General features: G+C 48.0%; 1 protein-coding gene across 3 annotated transcripts in view; it reads right to left on the bottom strand.

Moving 5' to 3' along the window:
• Positions 1-22500, bottom strand: part of rnf123 (ring finger protein 123) — a 47458-nt gene that overhangs the window by 20796 nt on the left and 4162 nt on the right. For all 3 annotated transcript variants that reach the window (XM_083940026.1, XM_083940025.1, XM_083940024.1), the window contains exons 4-23: positions 22422-22500; positions 22234-22328; positions 22083-22137; positions 21913-21998; positions 20038-20124; positions 19865-19932; positions 17837-18077; positions 15711-15941; positions 14036-14128; positions 11353-11426; positions 11148-11265; positions 8853-8952; positions 6509-6570; positions 6350-6421; positions 5383-5488; positions 5194-5295; positions 4024-4124; positions 3757-3949; positions 2590-2735; positions 546-629 (exon numbers count right to left, since the gene is read on the bottom strand). The exon at positions 22422-22500 is cut by the window's right edge and continues 1 nt beyond it. In XM_083940026.1, coding sequence (XP_083796152.1) covers positions 546-629; positions 2590-2735; positions 3757-3949; positions 4024-4124; positions 5194-5295; positions 5383-5488; positions 6350-6421; positions 6509-6570; positions 8853-8952; positions 11148-11265; positions 11353-11426; positions 14036-14128; positions 15711-15941; positions 17837-18077; positions 19865-19932; positions 20038-20124; positions 21913-21998; positions 22083-22137; positions 22234-22328; positions 22422-22500 — 2193 coding nt within the window. The remainder of the gene's footprint in view (positions 1-545; positions 630-2589; positions 2736-3756; positions 3950-4023; positions 4125-5193; positions 5296-5382; positions 5489-6349; positions 6422-6508; positions 6571-8852; positions 8953-11147; positions 11266-11352; positions 11427-14035; positions 14129-15710; positions 15942-17836; positions 18078-19864; positions 19933-20037; positions 20125-21912; positions 21999-22082; positions 22138-22233; positions 22329-22421) is intronic.

Raw genomic sequence — 22500 nt, 5'->3', positions numbered from 1 at the left:
AAAAAGAGCGTGAAGAAGGCGTAAAAAGAGCGGGAAAAAGGGCGTGAAGAAGGCGTAAAAAGAGCGTGAAAAAGAGTGTGAAGAAGGCGTAAAAAGAGCGTGAAAAAGAGTGTGAAGAAGGCGTAAAAAGAGCGGGAAAAAGAGCGTGAAGAAGGCGTAAAAAGAGCGGGAAAAAAAGTGTGAAGAAGGCGTAAAAAGAGCGGGAAAAAGAGCGTGAAGAAGGCGTAAAAAGAGCGGGAAAAAAAGTGTGAACAAGACGTAAAAAGAGCGGGAAAAAGAGCGTGAAGAAGGCGTAAAAAGAGCGGGAAAAAGAGTGTGAAGAAGGCGTAAAAAGAGCGAGAAAAAACAGGAAAATAAGTGTGAACAAGACGTAAAAAGAGCGGGAAAGAAGGTGCAGATAAAAGGCGGGAAAAAGGAACGTGAAAATGGCGCAAAATAAGGGGGGTTGCGAAACAAGCGTAAAACAGACTCAAAGACGCAGGAACAGAAGTTGTTATTATTGTTATTATTGTTATTATTGTTGTTATGATTTATGAATAACTCACGCGGGCGGGACATCGTGCGATCTTCTCCTCCGTGTCCTTCAGCGCCACGGCGTATTCGTGGACGTCGTCCGAAACCACCACCATCTGGGGAACAGACATCGGAGCGTTACCGCGGCGACGACGACGAGTCGACGGAGCAACAAAGGGGCCAGCTAAACATTACGTTTTTACCGTAATATTACGACTTTTTTTTGTCTAAAAGTTACGACTTTTTTGTCATAATCTTACAATGTTTTTACTCGTTATATCCCGACTTTTCTTTTGTCGTAATATCCCGAATTTTCTTTTGACGTAATATCCCGACTTTTCTTTTGTCGTAATATCCCGACTTTTCTTTTGTCGTAATATCCCGACTTTTCTTTAGTCATAATATCCCAACTTTTCTTTTGACGTAATATCCCAACTTTTCTTTTGTCGTAATATCCCGACTTTTCTTTTGTCGTAATATCCCGAATTTCCAGATGTAATAACCCGACTTTTCTTTTGTCGTAATATCCCAACTTTTCTTTTGACATAATATCCCGACTTTTCTTTTGTCGTAATATCCCAACTTTTCTTTTGACGTAATATCCCGACTTTTCTTTTGACGTAATATCCCAACTTTTCTTTTGTCGTAATATCCCGAATTTTCTTTTGTCGTAATATCCCAACTATTTTTTTGACGTACTATCACGAATTTTTTCTCTCAAAACATTCAGAATTTTTTAATCTAAATCTTACGACTTTTTTTACTCCAAACATTCCGATTTTTTTGTCATAACCTTCCAACTTTGTCGCAATATAACGACTTTTTTTGACATATGACTTTTTTTCTAAATATTACGACTTTCTTGTTATATACTCTATTTTTTGTCGTAATATCCCGACTCCTTTTTCTCTCAAAACATTACGACTTTTTTGACGTTATATTACGACTTTTATGTCTAAATCTTACGAATTTTTTTACCCGAAACATTCCGACTTCCTTGTTATAAACTCACTACTTTAATTGTCGTAATATTCCGACATCTTTTTTTATCGTAATATCTCAACTTTCATTTTTTTACAATCTTCCGACTTTTTTGTTTAAATATTACGACTATTTTGCCCAACAATTCCAACTTTTTTGTCGTAATAATGCGACTTTTTTGTCTCAAAACATCACAACTTTTTGTGCGAACATTCAGATTTTTTTTAGTCATATTCTTCAAACTTTTGTCGCAATATAACGACTTTTTTCTTACAACATTGCATTTTTGACGAATTTTGACTTTTTTTCTAAATATTACGACTTTCTTGTTATAAACATACTTTTTATGTCGTAATATCCCGACTTTTTTGTCATAATGTTAAAACTTTTTTCTCGTAATATCACGACTCTTTTTCGTCGGAATATTCCAAAATTTTTTTAAGTCGTATTATTTTGACTTCTGACGTTTTGTGCGAATATCACGACTTTTTGTCTGAATGTTACAACATTCTTCTTGTAATATTACGACTTTTTTATTGTATTACAATTTTTTTTTGTCGCTATATCCCGACTTTTTTGTTGTTGCTATATTCCGACTTCTCTTTTTGTCGTGATATCGCAACTTTTTTGTCATAATATTACGACTTTTCTTTTGTCGTAATATCCCGACTTTTCTTTATTATCATAATATGCCGACTTTTCTTGTGTCGTACTATCCCGACTTTTCTTTTGTCATAATAACCCGACTTTTCTTTTGTAGTAATAATCCGACCTTCTTTTATCGTAATAACCCGACTTTTCTTCTGTAGTAATATCCCGACTTTTCTTGTGTCGTAATATCCCGACTTTTCTTTTGTCGTACTATCCCAACTTTTCTTTTGTCGTAATAACCCGACTTTTATTTTGTAGTAATATCCCGACTTTCTTTTATCGTAATAACCCGACTTTTCTATTGTCGTAATATCCCGACTTTCTTTCATCGTTATTTTACAACTTTTTTGTCTAAATGTTACAAATGTTTTTCTCGTAATATCCCGACGTTTCTTTTTTGTCATAATATCCCGACTTTTCGTATATATCGTAAGCGTACGAAACCTTGCCCAGCTGCTGGTGCACGCTCAGGTTGTACATCATCACGATCCCGTCCACGATCTCCAGCAGCGACTTGTCCGCCATTGGCTGATCAGGCTCCTCCGGGGGTCGCCCTAGCAACAGGCCGTCGCTACCGTGGCAACCCTCGACTACAGGGAGACAAACAGAGAGTCTTTGTTATTGTTTTGTGTGTTTTTTCAGCCATTTTGTGTCTGTTTTCGGCCATTTTGTGGCGTTTTCGGTCATTTTGTGTTTGTTTTCGGCCATTTTGTGCCTATTTTCGGCCATTTTGTGTCTGTTTTCGGCCATTTTGTGTCTGTTTTCGGCCATTTTGTGTCTGTTTTCAGTCATTTTGTGCCTATTTTCGGCCATTTTGTGTCTGTTTTCGGCCATTTTGTGTCTGTTTTCAGCAATTTTGTGCCTATTTTCAGCCATTTTGTGTCTGTTTTCAGCAATTTTGTGCCTATTTTCAGCCATTTTGTGTCTGATTTCAACCATTTTGTGTCTATTTCAGCCATTTTGTGTCTAATTTCAGCCATTTTATGTCTGCTTTCAGTCATTTTGTATCTATTTTCGGCCATTTTGTGTCTGTTTCCGGCCATTTTGTGTCTATTTTCAGCCATTTTGTGTCTGTTTTCAGCCATTTTGTGTCTGTTTCCGGCCATTTTGTGTCTATTTTCAGCCATTTTGTGTCTGTTTTCCACCATTTTGTGTCTGTTTCCGGCCATTTTGTGTCTGTTTTCAATCATTTTGTGTCTGTTTTTTCCACCATTTTGTGTCCGTTTCCGGCCATTTTGTGTCTGTTTTCAGTCATTTTGTGTCTGTTTTCGGCCATTTTGTGCCTATTTTCCGCCATTTTGTGCCTGTTTTCGGCCATTTTGTGCCTATTTTCAGCCATTTTGTGTCTGATTTCAACCATTTTGTGTCTATTTCAGCCATTTTGTGTCTAATTTCAGCCATTTTATGTCTGCTTTCAGTCATTTAGTATCTATTTTCGGCCATTTTGTGTTTGTTTACGGCCATTTTGTGCCTATTTTCAGCCATTTTGTGTCTGTTTTCGGCCATTTTGTGCCTATTTTCCGCCATTTTGTGCCTAATTTCAGCCATATTGTGCCTGTTTCCGGCCATTTTGTGCCTATTTTCCGCCATTTTGTGTCCGTCACCACTCACTGTCCTCCTCCGTCCTCTGCTCCACGTTCAGGGCTCGAACCTTCACCTTCTCCGGCGCGGCCAGGGGTCGCCGGGGGGTCATGAGGCTCACGGCCGCCGTGCTCAGGAAGCGGTTGGTGCGACTCAACGTCGGCGAGCTCAACCAGCCGGGACGCGCCAGGGCGCCGCCCGTCGCCACGGCGCCGAACGGCCGCTGGGCGGGAAAACGCAGTTAGCTCGTGTATTAGAATTGCTAATATTGATAAATATAAATATTAATATATGCACCTGTGCGCCGCCGCTCTCCTCGTCCTCGTCGAGGTCGTCCATGGACGCCGCCTGGATCTCCGCCGGGTCGATGATGACGTTCGCTTTGCTCGCCAGGTCGTCTGGAAAATATGGAAAAATGTCTCTTTGTGGTCGTTTTGTGTCTCTTTGTGGTCGTTTTGTGTCTCTTTGTGGTCGTTTTGTGTCTTTGTAGTTGTTTTGTGTCTCTTTGTGGTCGTTTTGTGTCTTTGTGGTTGTTTTGTGTCTCTTTGTGGTTGTTTTGTGTCTCTTTGTAGTTGTTTTGTGTCTCTTTGTAGTTGTTTTGTCTCTTTGTAGTTGTTTTGTGTGTCTTTGTAGTTGTTTTGTGTCTCTTTGTAGTTGTTTTGTGTCTCTTTGTGGTTGTTTTGTGTCTCTTTGTGGTTGTTTTGTGTCTCTTTGTGGTTGTTTTGAGTCTCTTTGTGGTTGTTTGGTGTCTATTTGTGGTCGTTTTGCGTCTCTTTGTAGTTGTTTTGTGTCTCTTTGTAGTTGTTTCGTGTCTCTTTGTGGTTGTTTTGTGTCTCTTTGTAGTTGTTTTGTGTCTCTTTGTAGTTGTTTCGTGTCTCTTTGTGGTTGTTTTGTGTCTTTGTGGTTGTTTTGTGTCTCTTTGTAGTTGTTTTGTGTCTCTTTGTAGTTGTTTTGTGTCTCTTTGTGGTCGTTTTGCATCTCTTTGTGGTTGTTTTGTGTCTCTTTGTGGTTGTTTTGTGTCTCTTTGGTTGTTTTGTGTCTCTTTGTGGTTGTTTTGTGTCTCTTTGTGGTCGTTTTGTGTCTCTTTGTGGTTGTTTTGTGTCTCTTTGTGGTTGTTTTGCGTCTCTTTGTGGTCGTTTTGTGTCTCTTTGTGGTCGTTTTGTGTCTCTTTGTAGTTGTTTTGTGTCTCTTTGTAGTTGTTTTGTGTCTCTTTGTTGTTGTTTTGTGTCTCTTTGTGGTTGTTTTGTGTCTCTTTGTGGTCGTTTTGTGTCTCTTTGTGGTTGTGTTGTGTCTCTTTGTGGTTGTTTTGTGTCTCTTTGTAGTTGTTTTGCGTCTCTTTGTAGTCGTTTTGTGTCTCTTTGTGGTTGTTTTGTGTCTCTTTGTGGTTGTTTTGTGTCTCTTTGTAGTTGTTTTGTGTCTCTTTGTGGTCGTTTTGTGTCTCTTTGTGGTTGTTTTGCGTCCACGCACCCTTGAGCGTCTTCTTCAGGTGCGAGAGTAGACCCCCGAGCCGCTGCAGGTCGAAGTAGTCCACCTTCCCGTTGTAGAAGAGCTGCGGGGGGACGTACGCCTCTGTAAACAACAACAACTGCGTAATAAATAACAACAACAACATAAATATTAATATTAATAATCATGATAATTATGAATGTTAACGACCGTGGCTGCTGCTCTTCGTCCCCTGGTCCCAGCTCGCTCGCACCGCCGTGATGAGGCGGTGCAGGAAACACACCATGTACTCGGGGGGGCACAGGGCCGTGGGGTGCTGCACACACACACACACACACGGAGAGAGAAACACACACTTTTTACATCTGTTTTCAGCTGTTTTACGTGTGTTTAAGGTCGTTTTGTGTCTGTTTTCGGCCATTTTGTGTCTATTTTCGGCCATTTTGTGTCTGTTTTCAGCCATTTTGTGTCTGTTTTCGGCCATTTTGTGTCCATTTTCAACCATTTTGTGTCTGTTTTCAGCCATTTTGTGTCTGTCTTCGGTCATTTTGTATCTGTTTTCGGCCATTTTGTGTCTGTTTTCGGCCATTTTGTGTCTGTTTTCGGCCATTTTGTGTCTGTTTTCCGCCATTTTGTGTCTGTTTTCGGCCATTTTGTGTCTGTTTACAGCCATTTTGTGTCTGTTTCAGCCATTTTGTGTCTATCTTGTGTCTGAGGGTAAACAGGAAGTGACCCCGTGTTTCTTTGGGTAAACAGGAATTGACCCTGTGTGTCTGTGGGTAAACAGGAAGTGACCCCTGTGTGTCTGTGGGTAAACAGGAAGTGACCCTGTGTGTCTGTAGGTAAACAGGAAGTGACCCCTGTGTGTGTGTGTGGGTAAACTGGAAGTGACTCCGTGTGTGTGGGTAAACAGGAAGTGACCCTGTGTGTGTGTGGGTAAACAGGAAGTGATCCTCAGTGTCTGTGGGTAAACAGGAAGTGACCCTGTGTGTGTGTGAGTAAACAGGAAGTGACCCCTGTGTGTGAGGTTAAACAGGAAATGACCCTGTGTGTGTGAGGGTAAACAGGAAGTGACCCCGTGTGTGTGTGGGTAAACAGGAAGTGACCTCGTGTATGTGCTAGGTTAAACAGGAAGTGACCCCTGTGTGTCTGTGGGGTAAACAGGAAGTGACCTCACCCCTCTGTTGCTGGCGTTTTCCTGGAGAAACTTCCGGAACTTGTTGAGGAAAATGTAGCGAGACGCTTCGCCCTAAAACGGGGAAATATTAGAAAATATGAATATTCATAAATATAAAATATTAATAATTATGAATATTCATATTTGTTATGAACGTACCGTGGTTTTGTCTTTGTTGTTGAGCAACAACTTGAGGATCTGAACCTGCAACTCCTCCACCACTGAGGAGGGAAAGGAATCTATTACAGTAACTAAGGTAATTTATTACAGTAACTAAGGTAATCTATAACAGTACATAAGGTAATCTATTACATCTGAGAGTAATCTATTACAGTAACTAAGGTAATCTATTACAGTAACTAGGGTAATCTATTACAGTAACTAAGGTAATCTATTACAGTAACTGAGGTAATCTATTACAGTAACTAAGGTAATCTATTACAGTAACTGAGGTAATCTATTACAGTAACTAAGGTAATCTATTACAGTAACTAAGGTAATCTATTACAGTAACTAAGGAAATCTATTACAGTAACTAAGGTAATCTATTACAGTAACTGAGGTAATCTATTACAGTAACTAAGGTAATCTATTACAGCTGAGAGTAATCTATTACAGTAACTAAGGTAATCTATTACAGTAACTAAGGTAATCTATTACAGTAACTAAGGTAATCTATTACAGTAACTAGGGTAATCTATTACAGTAACTAAGGTAATCTATTACAGTAACTGAGGTAATCTATTACAGTAACTAAGGTAATCTATTACAGTAACTAAGGTAATCTATTACAGTAACTGAGGTAATCTATTACAGTAACTAAGGTAATCTATTACAGCTGAGAGTAATCTATTACAGTAACTAAGGTAATCTATTACAGTAACTAAGGTAATCTATTACAGTAACTAAGGTAATCTATTACAGTAACTAGGGTAATCTATTACAGTAACTAAGGTAATCTATTACAGTAACTGAGGTAATCTATTACAGTAACTAAGGTAATCTATTACAGTAACTAAGGTAATCTATTACAGTAACTAAGGTAATCTATTACAGTAACTGAGGTAATCTATTACAGTAACTGAGGTAATCTATTACAGTAATTAAGGTAATCTATTACAGTAACTAAGGTAATCTATTACAGTAACTAGGGTAATCTATTACAGTAACTGAGGTAATCTATTACAGTAACTAAGGTAATCTATTACAGTAACTAAGGTAATCTATTACAGTAACTAGGGTAATCTATTACAGTAACTGAGGTAATCTATTACAGTAACTAAGGTAATCTATTACAGTAATTAAGGTAATCTATTACAGTAACTAAGGTAATCTATTACAGTAACTGAGGTAATCTATTACAGTAACTAAGGTAATCTATTACAGTCACTAAGGTAATCTATTACAGTAATTAAGGTAATCCATTACAGTAACTAAGGTAATCTATTACAGTAACTGAGGTAATCTATTACAGTAATTAAGGTAATCTATTACAGTAATTAAGGTAATCCATTACAGTAACTAAGGTAATCTATTACAGTAACTGAGGTAATCTATTACAGTAACTAGGTTAATCTATTACAGTAACTGAGGTAATCTATTACAGTAATTAAGGTAATCTATTACAGTAACTAAGGTAATCTATTACAGTAACTAAGGTAATCTATAACAGTAACTAAGGTAATCTATTACAGTAACTAAGGTAATCCATTACAGTAACTAAGGTAATCTATTACAGTAATTAAGGTAATCTATTACAGTAACTAAGGTAATCTATTACAGTAACTAAGGTAATCTATTACAGTAACTAAGGTAATCTATTACAGTAACTAAGGTAATCATTACAGTAATTAAGGTGATCTATTACAGTAACTAAGGTAATCTATTACAGTAACTAAGGTAATCTATTACAGTCACTAAGGTAATCTATTACAGTAACTAAGGTAATCTACTACAGTAACTAAGGTAATCTATTACAGTAACTAAGGTAATCTATTACAGTAACTAGGTTAATCTATTACAGTAACTAAGGTAATCTATTACAGTAACTAAGGTAATCTATTACAGTAACTAAGGTAATCTATTACAGTAACTAAGGTAATCTATTACAGTAACTAAGGTAATCTATTACAGTAACTAGGGTAATCTATTACAGTAACTAAGGTAATCTATTACAGTAACTAAGGTAATCTATTACAGTAACTAAGGTAATCTATTACATCTGAGAGTAATCTATTACAGTAATTAAGGTAATCTAATACAGTAAGTAAGGTAATCTATTACAGTAACTAAGGTAATCTATTACAGTAATTAAGGTAATCTAATACAGTAATTAAGGTAATCTATTACAGTAACTAAGGTAATCTATTACAGTAACTAAGGTAATCTATTACAGTCACTAAGGTAATCTATTACAGTAACTACGGTAATCTATTACAGTAACTAAGGTAATCTATTACAGTAACTAAGGTAATCTATTACAGTAATTAAGGTAATCTATTACCCTGGATCCGCTTCTTCAGGCGCTCGCAGCCGCGCTCGAACGCTCGGCGCCGCAGCCGCTCGTCCGAACTCTCGTCCCGGGGCTCTGGGTCGTCTTTGCCCTGAAAGTATGGATATGAATATTAATAATAACAGTAATAACAGGTGTTATAACAAATAACAGACACCAAATGGCCGAAAACAGACACGAAATGGCTAAAAACAGACACATAATGGCTAAAAACAGGCACAAAATGGCCGAAAACAGACACAAAATGGCTAAAAACAGGCACAAAATGGCCGAAAACAGCCACAAAATGGCTAAAAACAGACACAAAATGGCTAAAAACAGGCACAAAATGGCCGAAAATAGACACGAAATTGAACAATCGGACACAAAATGGCGGAAAACAGACAGAATGGCTGAAAACAGACACAAAATGGCCAGAAACAGACACAAAATGGCTAAAAACAGGCACAAAATGGCTGAAAATAGACACAAAATGGCTAAAAACAGGCACAAAATGGCTGAAAATAGACACAAAATTGCCAAAAAAAGGCACAAAATGGCTGAAAACAGACACAAAATGGCTAAAAACAGACACAAAATGGCTGAAAACAGACACAAAATTGCCAAAAAAAAGGCACAAAATGGCTGAAAACAGACACAAAATGGCTAAAAACAGACACAAAATGGCTGAAAACAGACACAAAATGGCTAAAAACAGGCACAAAATGGCTAAAAACAGGCACAAAATGGCTAAAAACAGGCACAAAATGGACGTAAACAGACACAAAATGGCTGAAAATAGGCACAAAATGGCTAAAAATAGACACAAAATGGCCGAAAACAGACACAAAATGGCCGAAAACAGACACAAAATGGCGGAAAACAGACAGAATGGCTGTAAACAGACACAAAATGGCCGAAAACAGACACAAAATGGCCGAAGAAAGACACAAAATGGACGAGAAAAGACTACAAATGGCTGTTATTGGTCATTTTGTGTCAATTTTAACATGTTTTCAGCCATTTTGTGTCTGTTTTCAGCCATTTTGTGTCTGTTTTCAGCCATTTTGTGTCTGTTTTCAGCCATTTTGTGTCTGTTTTCGGCCATTTTGTGTCCGTTTTCAGCCATTTTGTGTCAATTTTAATCTGTTTTCAGCCATTGTGTCAATTTTAACCTGTTTTCAACAATTTCATGTCAATTTTAATATTTTTTCGGCCATTTTGTGTCTTTTTTTAAACCCTTTCGTGTCTGTTTTCGGCCATTTTGTGTCTTTTTACAGCCATTTTGTGTCTGTTTTCAGCCATTTTGTGTCAATTTGAATCTGTATTCAGCCATTTTGTGTTTGTTTTTGGCCACTTTGTGTCTGTTTACAGCCATTTTGTGTCTGTTTTCGGCAATTTTGTGTCTGTTTTGGTCCATTTTGTGTCTGTTTACGGCCATTTTGTGTCTGTTTTCAGCCATTTTGTGTCTATTTACACCATTTTATGTCTGTTTTCTGCCACTTTGTGTCTGTTTTCGGCCATTTTGTGTCAATTTTAACCTGTTCTCAGCCATTTTGTATCAATTTTGACCGGTTTTCAGCCATTTTGTGTCTGTTTTCGACCATTTTGAGTCTGTTTTCGGCCATTTTGTGTCTATTTTCGGCCACTTAGTGTCTGTTTTTGTCCATTTTGTGTCAATTTTAGCCTGTTTTCGGTCATTTTATGTCAATTTTAACCTGTTTTCGTCCATTTTTGTGTTTGTTTTCGGCGACTTTGTGTCAATTTCAGCCTGTTTTCGGCCATTTTGTGTCTGTTTTCAGCCATTTTGTGTCAATTTTAACCTGTTTTCAGCCATTTTGTGTCAATTTTAACCTGTTTTCAGCCATTTTGTGTCAATTTTACCTGTTTTCGGCCATTTTGTGTCAATATTAACCTGTTTACAGCCATTTTGTGTCTGTTTTAACCTGTTTTCGGCCATTTTGTGTCAATTTTAACCTGTTTTCGGCCATTTTGTGTCAATATTAACCCGTTTACAGCCATTTTGTGTCTGTTTTCAGCCATTTTGTGTCAATTTTAACCTGTTTTCAGCCATTTTGTGTCAATTTTAACCTGTTTTCAGCCATTTTGTGTCAATTTTAACCTGTTTTCAGCCATTTTGGGTCAATTTTAACCGGTTTTCTGCCATTTTGTGTCAATTTTAACCTGTTTTCAGCCATTTTGTGTCAATTTTAACCTGTTTTCAGCCATTTTGTGTCTATATTCGGCCATCTTGTTATTGCTATTCCCCCTGTTATGAATATGGTTATTGTTATGAATAACCCTCACCTCCTGGTCGAAGTGCGTGGGCCACCACGTGGTCGGGATGAGCTCCTCCAGCCCCGCCTCCTTCACGCGCAGCGGCGTCTTGATGTAGAAGAAGACGACGGAGCGCAGCGCGTCGAACGTTGGGGGGGCGGAGTCAAGGGTCGTAAATATCATGAAAATAAATCATAACTTTATTAATAAGCGGGCTTTTATTGTGAAAGGATATAAGACGCCGCGGAGCAGGAACTTCCTGGAGCGCTCGTGGTGCAGCACGGCGGTGGTCAGGCGCAGGAAGTGGATCTGGAACAGGCACACTTAGAGTTACGGGTGTTCAAATTCAGGACCAGGGTCCAGACCTGTGTTAAAGTGTCCTCTAGGAGCATAAACGTGTGTTAAAGTGTCCTCTAGGAGCATAAACGTGTGTTAAAGTGTCCTCTAGGAGCCTAAACGTGTGCTAAAGTGTCCTCTAGGAGCATAAACGTGTGTTAAAGTGTCCTCTAGGAGCATAAACGTGTGTTAAAGTGTCCTCTAGGAGCATAAACGTGTGCTAAAGTGTCCTCTAGGAGCATAAACGTGTGTTAAAGTGTCCTCTAGGAGCATAAGCGTGTGTTAAAGTGTCCTCTAGGAGCATAAACGTGTGTTAAAGTGTCCTCTAGGAGCATAAACGTGTGCTAAAGTGTCCTCTAGGAGCATAAACGTGTGTTAAAGTGTCCTCTAGGAGCATAAACGTGTGCTAAAGTGTCCTCTAGGAGCATAAACGTGTGCTAAAGTGTCCTCTAGGAGCATAAACGTGTGTTAAAGTGTCCTCTAGGAGCATAAACGTGTGTTAAAGTGTCCTCTAGGAGCATAAACGTGTTAAAGTGTCCTCTAGGAGCATAAACGTGTGCTAAAGTGTCCTCTAGGAGCATAAACGTGTGTTAAAGTGTCCTCAGGGGTCTGGGGGTCTTGGTCTGGGGGTCTGGGTCTGGTCCTGGGGGGTCTGGGTCTGGGGTCTACGTTCTGGGGGTCTTGGTCTGGGGGTCTTGGTCTGGGGGTCTGGGTCTGGGGTCTGGGTCTGGGACCCTGGTCCTGGGGGTCTGGGTCTGGGGGTCTTGGTCTGGGGGTCTGGGGTCTGGGTCTGGGACCCTGGTCCTGGGGGTCTGGGTCTGGGGGTCAGGGTCTGGGGTCTGGGTCTGGGGGTCTGGGTCTGGGGGTCCAGGGTTAGGGGTCTGGGGTCGGGGTCTGGTGGTCTGGGGGTCTGGGGTCCGGGGTCTGGGTCGGGGGTCTGGTCCTGGGGGTCTGGGGTCAGGGGTCTGGGTCTGGGGGTCTGGAGGTCTGGGGTCTGGTCCTGGGGGTCTGGGTCTAGGGTCTGGGTCCAGGGTCGGGGGTCTGGTCCTGGGGGTCTGGGGTCTGGGTCTGGTCCTGGGGGGTCTGGGTCCTGGGGGTCTGGTTCTGGGGTCTGGGGTCTGGGTCTGGGACCCTGGTCCTGGGGTCTGGTCCTGGGGGACCAGGGTCTGGGGTCCAGGGTCTGGGTCTGGGGTCCAGGGTCTGAGTCTGGGGGTCTGGGGTCCAGGGTCTGGGTCTGGGTCTGGGGGTTAGGGTCTGGGGGTCTGGGAGTCTGGGTCGGGGGATCTTGGTCTGGGGTCTGGGTCTGGGGTCTGGGGTCCGAGTCTGGGGGTCTGGGTCTGGGGGTCTTGGTCTGGGGGTCTGGGTCTGGTCCTGGGGGGTCTGGGTCTGGGGTCTACGTTCTGGGGGTCTTGGTCTGGGGGTCTTGGTCTGGGGGTCTTGGTCTGGGGGTCTGGGTCTGGTCCTGGGGGGTCTGGGTCTGGGGTCTACGTTCTGGGGGTCTTGGTCTGGGGGTCTTGGTCTGGGGGTCTGGGTCTGGGGTCTGGGTCTGGGACCCTGGTCCTGGGGGTCTGGGTCTGGGGGTCTTGGTCTGGGGGTCTGGGGTCTGGGTCTGGGACCCTGGTCCTGGGGGTCTGGGTCTGGGGTCTGGGTCTGGGGGTCTGGGTCTGGGGGTCCAGGGTTAGGGGTCTGGGGTCGGGGTCTGGTGGTCTGGGGGTCTGGGGTCCGGGGTCTGGGTCGGGGGTCTGGTCCTGGGGGTCTGGGGTCGGGGGTCTGGGGGTCTGGAGGTCTGGGGTCTGGTCCTGGGGGTCTGGGTCCAGGGTCGGGGGTCTGGTCCTGGGGGTCTGGGGTCTGGGTCTGGTCCTGGGGGGTCTGGGTCCTGGGGGTCTGGTTCTGGGGTCTGGGGGTCTGGGGTCTGGGTCTGGGACCCTGGTCCTGGGGTCTGGTCCTGGGGGACCAGGGTCTGGGGTCCAGGGTCTGGGTCTGGGGTCCAGGGTCTGAGTCTGGGGGTCTGGGGTCCAGGGTCTGGGGTCTGGTCCTGGGGGTCTGGGTCTGGGTCTGGGGGTCAGGGTCTGGGGGTCTGGGAGTCTGGGTCGGGGGATCTTGGTCTGGGGTCTGGGTCTGGGGTCCGAGTCTGGGGGTCTGGGTCTGGGGGTCTGGGTCTGGGGGTCTGGGGTCTGGGTCCAGGGTCAGGGTCCGGGGTCGGGGGTCTGGGTCCAGGGTCGGGGGTCTGGGTCTGGGGTCTGGGTCTGGGGGTCTGGTCCTGGGGGTCTGGGTCGGGGGTCTGGGCCCGGGGTCCAGGGTCTGGGGTTTGGGTCTGGGGGTCTGGTCCTGGGGGACCAGGGTCTGGGTCTGGGTCCAGGGTCTGGGTCCAGGGTCGGGGGTCTGGGTCTGGGGGTCTGGGTCTGGGTGTCTGGGTCTGGTCCTGGGGGTCTGGGTCTGGGTGTCTGGGTCCGGGGGCCTGGGTCCAGGGTCGGGGTCTGGGGGTCTGGTCCTGGGGGTCCAGGGTCGGGGGTCTGGTCCTGGGGGACCAGGGTCCAGGGTCTGGTCCTGGGGGACCCTGGTCCTGGGGGTCTGGGTCTCACCTGGAAGCCCAGGTCGGGGATGATGGGGGAGAAGCGGTACGCCCGCAGCAGAGACATCATGAGCTGCTTCAGGCACTCGCTCACCTCGTGGTCCTGGGGGAGAGAGAGAGGCTTTAAGTGGACAAGAGAGAGAGAGAGGGAGGCTTTAAGTGGACAAGAGAGAGAGAGCAACTTTAGGTGGATGAGAGAGAGGGAGAGAGAGGCTTTAAGTGGACAAGAGAGAGAGAGAATGGCTTTAGGTGGACGAGAGAGAGAGAGAGAGGGAGCGGCCTTAAGTGGATGAGAGAGAGAGAGGGAGAGGCTTTAAGTGGACATGAGAGAGAGGGAGAGAGAGCGGGTTTAAGTGGACGAGAGAGGGAGAGGGAGGCTTTAAGTGGACATGAGAGAGGGAGAGAGAGAGGCTTTAAGTGGACAAGAGAGAGGGAGAGAGAGAGGCTTTAAGTGGACAAGAGAGAGGGAGGCTTTAAGTGGACATGAGAGAGAGGGAGTGTCTTTAAGTGGACAAGAGAGAGAGAGAGAGAGAGGCTTTAAGTGGACATGAGAGAGAGAGCGGCTTTAAGTGGACATGAGAGAGGGGGAGGCTCTAAGTGGACATGAGAGAGGGAGAGAGAGGCTTTAAGTGGACATGAGAGAGGGAGAGGGAGAGAGAGACTTTAAGTGGACAAGAGAGAGAGAGAGGGAGGGGCTTTAAGTGGACGAGAGAGAGAGGGGGAGAGGCTTTAAGTGGATAAGAGAGAGAGAGGGAGTGTCTTTAAGTGGACAAGAGAGAGAGAGAGGCTTTAAGTGGATGAGAGAGAGCGGCTTTAAGTGGACATGAGAGAGGGAGAGGGAGGCGTTAAGTGGAGAAGAGAGAGAGAGGCTTTAAGTGGACAAGAGAGAGAGAGGGAGAGGCTTTAAGTGGACAAGAGAGAGAGAGGGAGCGGCTTTAAGTGGACATGAGAGAGGGAGAGGGAGGCTTTAAGTGGACAAGAGAGAGAGGGAACGGCTTTGAGTGGACAAGAGAGCGAGCGTGGCTTTAAGTGGACAAGAGAGAGAGAGGGAGCGGCTTTAAGTGGACAAGAGAGAGAGGCTTTAAGTGGACAAGAAAGAACGCAGCTTGAAGTGGACATGAGCGAGAGAGAGAGGGAGGGAGAGAGAGGGAGCGGCCTTAAGTGGACAAGAGAGAGGGTTTAAGTGGACAAGAAAGAGAGAGAGAGGGAGCAGCTTTAAGTGGACAAGAGAGAGAGGGAGCAGCTTTAAGTGGACAAGGGAGAGATGACGCGGCTTTAAGTGGACAAGAGAGAGAATGCAGCTTTAAGTGGACATTAAGAAGAATGCAGCTTTAAGTGGACAAGAGAGAGTGGCTTTAAGTGAACAAGAGAGGGAGAGAGGCTTTAAGTGGATGAGAGACAGAGAGGGGCTTTAAGTGGACAAGAGAGAGAGAGAGCGAGTTTAAGTGGACGAGAGAGAGAGAGGGAGGCTTTAAGTGGACAAGAGGGAGAGAGAGGGTTTAAGTGGACAAGAGAGAGAGGGGGAGTGGCTTTAAGTGGACAAGAGAGAATGCAGCATTAAGTGGACGTCAGAGAGAACACAGCTTTAAGTGGACGTCAGAGAGAACACAGCTTTAAGTAGATGTCAGAGAGAAAGCAGCTTTAAGTGGACATGAAGGAGATCGCAGCTTTAAGTGAACGTTCACCTCCATCAGCAGCCAGAAGAGGTCGAGCAGCTGTTGAATCAGCGGGTGTTCGTCGACGGAGCCTCCTCCCTCCAGGATCCCCAACAGGAAGTTCATCAGGACCTCCTCCACCAGGTAGACTCTACACATCAGCGGGGCGAAGTGGTTAAAGACGTGGGCCAGCGTGATGAGGACCGTGGGGTCCCCGCGGAGCCTCCAGAGGGCCGGGTCCGTCTCCACCAGGCGGTCCTCCTGCGGAGACACGCGGAGGGCGGGTTAGCGCGGTTGCGGCGCCGGTTCCGGTAGCGGCGTTTGCGGTAGCGGCGGTGGTTGCGGCGGTAGCATTTGCGGTAGCGGCGGTTGCGTTAGCAGCGGTTGCAGTTGCGGTAGCGTTGGTTGCGGTAGTGGCGGTTGTGGTGGCGGTTGCCGTTGCAGTTGCGGCGTCGGTTACGGTTGTGGTTGCGGCGGTTGTGGTGGCGGTTGCAGTAGTGGCGGTTGTGGTGGCGCTTACTGTTGCAGTAGTGGCGGTTGTGGTGGCGTTTGCGGTGGCGGTTGCGGTAGTGGCGGTTGCGGTATTGGCGGTTGCGGTAGTGGCGATTGTGAAGGCGGTTGCGGCGGTTGCGGTTACGGCAGTTGCGGTAGCGGCGGTTGCGGTAGTGGCGGTTGCGGTAGTGGCGGTTGTGGTGGCGGTTGCGGTAGTGGCTGCGGTTGCAGTAGTGGCAGTTGCGGTAGTGGCGATTGTGATGGCGGTTGCGGCGGTTGCAGTAGTGGCGGTTGCGGTGGCGGTTGTGGTGGCGGTTGTGGTGGTTGCAGTAGTGGCGGTTGCGGTGGCGGTTGTGGTGGCGGTTGTGGTGGTTGCAGTAGTGGCGGTTGTGGTGGCGGTTGCGGCGGTTGCAGTAGTGGCGGTTGCGGTGGCGGTTGTGGTGGCGGTTGTGGTGGTTGCAGTAGTGGCGGTTGTGGTGGCGGTTGCGGCGGTTGCAGTAGTGGCGGTTGCGGTGGCGGTTGTGGTGGCGGTTGTGGTGGTTGCGGTAGCGGCGGTTGCGGTAGTGGCGGTTGTGGTGGCGGTTGTTGTGGCGGTTGGGGTGGCGACGGTTGTGGTAGTGGTGGCGGTTGCGGCGGTTGCGGTAGTGGTGGCGGTTGCGGTAGTGGCGGTTGCGGTTGTGGTGGTTGCGGTAGTGGCGGTTGCGGTAGTGGCGGTTGCGTTAGTGGCGGTTGTGGTGGCGGTTGTGGTGGCGGTTGCGTTAGTGGATTTTGCGGTAGCGGTGGTTGCGGTTGCAGTAGTGGCTGTTGTGGTGGCGGTTGCGGCGGTTGCGATTGCGGCGGTTGTGGTGGCGGTTGCAGTTGCAGTAGTGGCGGTTGCGGTGGCGGTTGTGGTGGCGGTTGTGGTGGTTGCAGTAGTGGCGGTTGTGGTGGCGGTTGCGGCGGTTGCAGTAGTGGCGGTTGCGGTGGCGGTTGTGGTGGCGGTTGTGGTGGTTGCGGTAGCGGCGGTTGCGGTAGTGGCGGTTGTGGTGGCGGTTGTTGTGGCGGTTGGGGTGGCGACGGTTGTGGTAGTGGTGGCGGTTGCGGTAGTGGTGGCGGTTGCGGTAGTGGCGGTTGCGGTTGTGGTGGAGGTTGCGATAGTGGCGGTTGCGGTAGTGGCGGTTGCGGTAGTGGCGGTTGCGTTAGTGGCGGTTGTGGTGGCGGTTGTGGTGGCGGTTGCGTTAGTGGCGGTTGCGTTAGTGGCGGTTGCGGTAGCGGTGGTTGCGGTTGCAGTAGTGGCTGTTGTGGTGGCGGTTGCGGCGGTTGCGATTGCGGCGGTTGTGGTGGCGGTTGCAGTTGCGGTAGCGGCGGTTGCGGTTGCAGTAGCGCCGGTTGCGGTAGCGGCGGTTGCGGTAGCGGCGGTTGCGGTTGCAGCGGTTGCGGTAGCAGCGGTTGCGGTAGCAGCGGTTGCGGTAGCAGCGGTTGCGGTAGCAGCGGTTGCGGTAGCAGCGGTTATAGTAGCGGTTGCAGTAGCGGCGGTTACGGTAGCAGTGGTTGCAGTAGCGGTTGCAGTTGCGGCGGCAATTGCGCCGGCGGTTGCGGCGTCGTCGGTTGCGGTAGCGGCGGTTGCAGTTACGGTTGCGGTGGTTGCGGCGGTGGTGGTTGCGGCGGTTGCGGTTGCGACTCACGTGGACGTGGATGGCGGTCCCCAGCACGTTCCTGATGTAGCCCAGCAGGCGCCGCGCCTTCAGCAGGTCGGCGGCCGGCGGGTCCTGCAGCGGCAGGTAGCCCTCTGCCGGGTACCTCAGGGGCCGGCTGCCGAAGTTGAACGCCACCGACTCCTTGAAGGAGAGGCTGATGGAGGGGAAGTAGGCGACGCCCGGGCCCGTCTTCAGCCCGCTGAACGCCGTCCCCAGGGACTGGCCGTTCCTGAGGGGGCGAGGAGACAAGGGAAGGAGACGTGAGACGAGATGAGGAGAGAGGAGACGAGAGAGGAGACGAGGAGACGAGAAAAGGAGAAAGGAGACGTGAAAGGAGACAAGAGGACAGGAAAGGAAACAGGAAAGGAGACAAGAGGACAGGAAAGGAGACAAGAGGACAGGGAAGGAGACAAGAGGACAGGAAAGGAGTCAAGAGGACAGGAAAGGAGACAAGAGGACAGGAAAGGAGACAGGAAAGGAGACAAGAGGACAGGGAAGGAGTCAAGAGGACAAGAAAGGAGACAAGGAAACAGGAAAGGAGACAAGGAAAGGGGACAAGAGGACAGGAAAGGAGACAAGAGGACAGGAAAGGAGACAAGAGGAGAGGAAAGGAGACAAGAGGACATAAAAGGAGACAGGAAAGGAGACAAGAGGACATAAAAGGAGACAAGAGGACAGTAAAGGAGACAAGGAAACAGGAAAGGAGACAAGAGGACAGGAAAGGAGACATGGAAGGAAACAAGGAAACAGGAAAGGAGACGAGAGGACATGAGAGGAGACAAGAGGACAGGGAAGGAGACAAGATGACAGGGAAGGAGACAAGAGGACATGAGAGGAGACAAGGAAACAGGAAAGGAGACAAGAGGACAGGAAAGGAGACAAGAGGACAGGAAAGGAGACAAGTGGACAGGAAAGGAGACAAGGAAACAGGAAAGGAGACAAGGAAACAGGAAAGGAGACAAGGAAACAGGAAAGAAGACAAGAGGACAGGAAAGGAGACATGAAAGGAAACAAGGAAACAGGAAAGGAGACAGGAAAGGAGACAAGAGGACATAAAAGGAGACAAGTGGACAGGAAAGGAGACAAGAGGACAGGAAAGGAGACAAGAGGACAGGAAAGGAGACAAGAGGACAGGAAAGGGGACAAGTGGACAGGAAAGGAGACAAGAGGACAGGAAAGGAGACAAGAACACAGGAAAGGAGACAAGAGGACAGGGAAGGAGACAAGAGGACAGGAAAGGAGACAAGAGGACAGGGAAGGAGACAAGAGGACAGGAAAGGAGACAAGAGAGGAGACGAGGAAAGGAGACAAGGAAACAGGAAAGGAGACAAGAGGACAGGAAAGGAGACAAGGAAACAGGAAAGGAGACAAGAGGACAGGAAAGGAGACAAGGAAACAGGAAAGGAGACGAGGAAAGGAGACAAGAGGACAGGAAAGGAGACAAGGAGACAGGAAAGGAGACAAGAGGACAGTAAAGGAGACAAGAGGACAGGGAAGGAGACAAGGAGACAGGAAAGGAGACAAGAGGACATAAAAGGAGACAAGAGGACAGGAAAGGAGACAAGAGGACAGGAAAGGAGTCAAGGAAACAGGAAAGGAGACAAGAGGACAGGAAAGGAGACAAGGAAACAGGAAAGGAGACAAGAGGACAGGAAAGGAGACAAGAGGACATAAAAGGAGACAAGAGGACATAAAAGGAGACAAGAGGACAGGAAAGGAGACAAGAGAGGAGACGAGGAAAGGAGACAAGGAAACAGGAAAGGAGACAAGAGGACAGGAAAGGAGACAAGGAAACAGGAAAGGAGACAAGAGGACAGGAGACAGGAAAGGAGACAAGAGGACAGGAAAGGAGACGAGGAAAGGAGACAAGAAAGGAAACAAGGAAACAGGAAAGGAGACAAGAGGACAGGAAAGGAGACAAGAGGACAGGAAAGGAGACAAGAGGACAGGAAAGGAGACAAGTGGACAGGAAAGGAGACATGAAAGGAGACAAGGAAAGGAGTCAAGTGGACTCACAGGCAGAAGGTGATGGTTCCCTCGTCCAGGTCGATCAGGCAGCTCACGATGTCTCCGGCCGCCCACGACTGAGGACACACACACACACACACACGCACACACACACACACACGTGAGTGAAGCCGCCATCTTGGACGCAGCGGGGGGGGGGGGGGGACAGGAAGTGACCTCACCTTGCCGTAGTTGGTGGTCGTCACGTTCCACTTCCGCACGCGGTTCCCGTCGAAGGCGTACGAGTCGGGGGTGTCGCCCACGCCCTCCTGACACACACACACACCACACACACACACACACGCACACACACACACACACACACACATACAGGGAGACACACACACACACACACACACACACACACACACACACACACACACACACACACACACACACACACACTTCTTTATTATTATCATACATGGGAAACGTTGTTACATAGTATTTAAGTGTGTTGGCATGCGTCTGCGTGTGTGTGTGTGCGTCTCAGTATGTGTGTGTGTGCGTGCGTCTGTGTGTGTGTGTGTGTGTGTCTGTACGTGTGCCTGCGTGCATGCGTCTGCATGTGTGTGCGTCTGCGTACGTCTCTGTGCGTCTGCGTATGTGTGCGTGCGTCTGCGTGCGTCCGTGTGTCAGAGTGTGTGCGTCTGCGTGCATACGTCTCCGTGCGTGCGTACCTCTGCTTGCGTGCGTTAGCGTGTGTCTGCGTACCTCTGCGTCTGTGTATGTGTGTGCGCGTCTGCGTTAATCGTCTGCGTATGCGTGTCTGCGTATGTGTGTCTGCGCGTGTACGTATGCGTTCGTACGTATGCGTTCGTGTGTCTGCGTGTGTGCGTATGCGTGCGTATGCGTGCGTATGCGTGCGTATGCGTGCGTCTGCGTTCGTGCGTCTGCGTGCTCGTCTGCGTGCGTAGGTCTGCGTTCGTGTGTCTGCGTGTATGCTAGCGTCTGTGTCTGCGTTCATGCGTCTGCGAGCGTGCATATGCGTGCGTGTTCGTCTGCGTTCGTGCGTATGCGTTCGTGCGTATGCGTTCGTGCGTATGCGTGCGTCTGCAAGCGTGCGGATGCGTTCGTGCGTGTGCGGATGCGTGCGTCTGCGAGTGTGCGTATGCGAGCGTGCGTATGCGTTCGTGCGTATGCGTGCGTCTGCAAGCGTGCGTATGCATTCGTGCGTGTACGTATGCGTGCGTGTGCGTATGCGGTTGTGCGTCTGCGTGCGTGTCTGCGTTCATGCGTCTGCGTGCGTGTTCGTCTGCAAGCGTGCGTATGCGTTCGTGCGTGTGCGTATGTGTGCGTCTGCGTGCGTGTCTGCGTTCATGCGTCTGCGTTCATGCGTCTGCGTGCGTGCGTCTGCGTGCGTGTTCGTCTGCAAGCGTGCGTATGCGTTCGTGCGTATGCGTGCGTCTGCAAGCGTGCGTATGCATTCGTGCGTGTACGTTTGCGTGCGTGTGCGTATGCGTGCGTATGCGGTTGTGCGTCTGCGTGCGTGTCTGCGTTCATGCGTCTGCGTGCGTGCGTCTGCGTGCGTGTTCGTCTGCAAGCGTGCGTATGCGTTCGTGCGTGTACGTATGCGTGCGTATGCGTTTGTGCGTCTGCATGCGTGCGTCTGCAAGCGTGCGGATGCGTTCGTGCGTGTGCGGATGCGTGCGTCTGCGAGTGTGCGTATGCGAGCGTGCGTATGCGTTCGTGCGTATGCGTGCGTCTGCAAGCGTGCGTATGCATTCATGCGTGTACGTATGCGTGCGTGTGCGTATGCGGTTGTGCGTCTGCGTGCGTGTCTGCGTTCATGCGTCTGCGTGCGTGTTCGTCTGCAAGCGTGCGTATGCGTTCGTGCGTATGCGTGCGTCTGCAAGCGTGCGTATGCATTCGTGCGTGTACGTATGCGTGCGTGTGCGTATGCGTGCGTATGCGGTTGTGCGTCTGCGTGCGTGTCTGCGTTCATGCGTCTGCGTGCGTGCGTCTGCGTGCGTGTTCGTCTGCAAGCGTGCGTATGCGTTCGTGCGTGTACGTATGCGTGCGTATGCGTTTGTGCGTCTGCATGCGTGCGTCTGCACCTCCTGGTTGAAGCGGCAGCTCAGCGTGCACCAGCCGATCTGCATCAGACCCTGGGAGGAGATCAGGACCTCGTACGCCCATTTCCCTGCATCATCAACAACAACATTAATATTAATAACAATAACAACAATAACAATAATAATAATAATAATAACGATGATGTCATCACCTTTGTAGACGCAGGTGGTCGCTCTGATGGAGCTGAAGTTGCTGTGGCCGATGACCTGGAAGCAGAGCGCACGGTTACCGCGGCGACGAGCTCCTCCTTGTCGTCATGGTGATGAAATTATGAAATTATGAATATTAATAATAACTCTCACCCCCAGCAGGTCGTCGTCCACGAACAGGAGCCCCTCGAAGCCGCTGGTGTGATCCAGGACCACGGGCTGGGGGCCGAGGCGCCCCTCCGCGGGCTCTACACACACACACACACACACACACACACACACACACACACGTAAGCATAATAACCATATTCATAATCATAAGCGAGTGGATATGAATGAACCTGTGTTGTGGTCTCCAGCTTCTGCCTCCGACAGCAGCGCGTCCAGGTGCGACGGAAGGTCCTGGAAGCACAGGGGCTT

Source organism: Echiichthys vipera (genome assembly GCF_963691815.1).
Source record: "Echiichthys vipera genome assembly, chromosome: Y".
NCBI lineage: Eukaryota > Metazoa > Chordata > Actinopteri > Perciformes > Trachinidae > Echiichthys > Echiichthys vipera.
The sequence above is the reverse complement of the archived record's forward strand: the minus strand, read 5'-3'. Positions and strand labels throughout refer to the sequence as shown.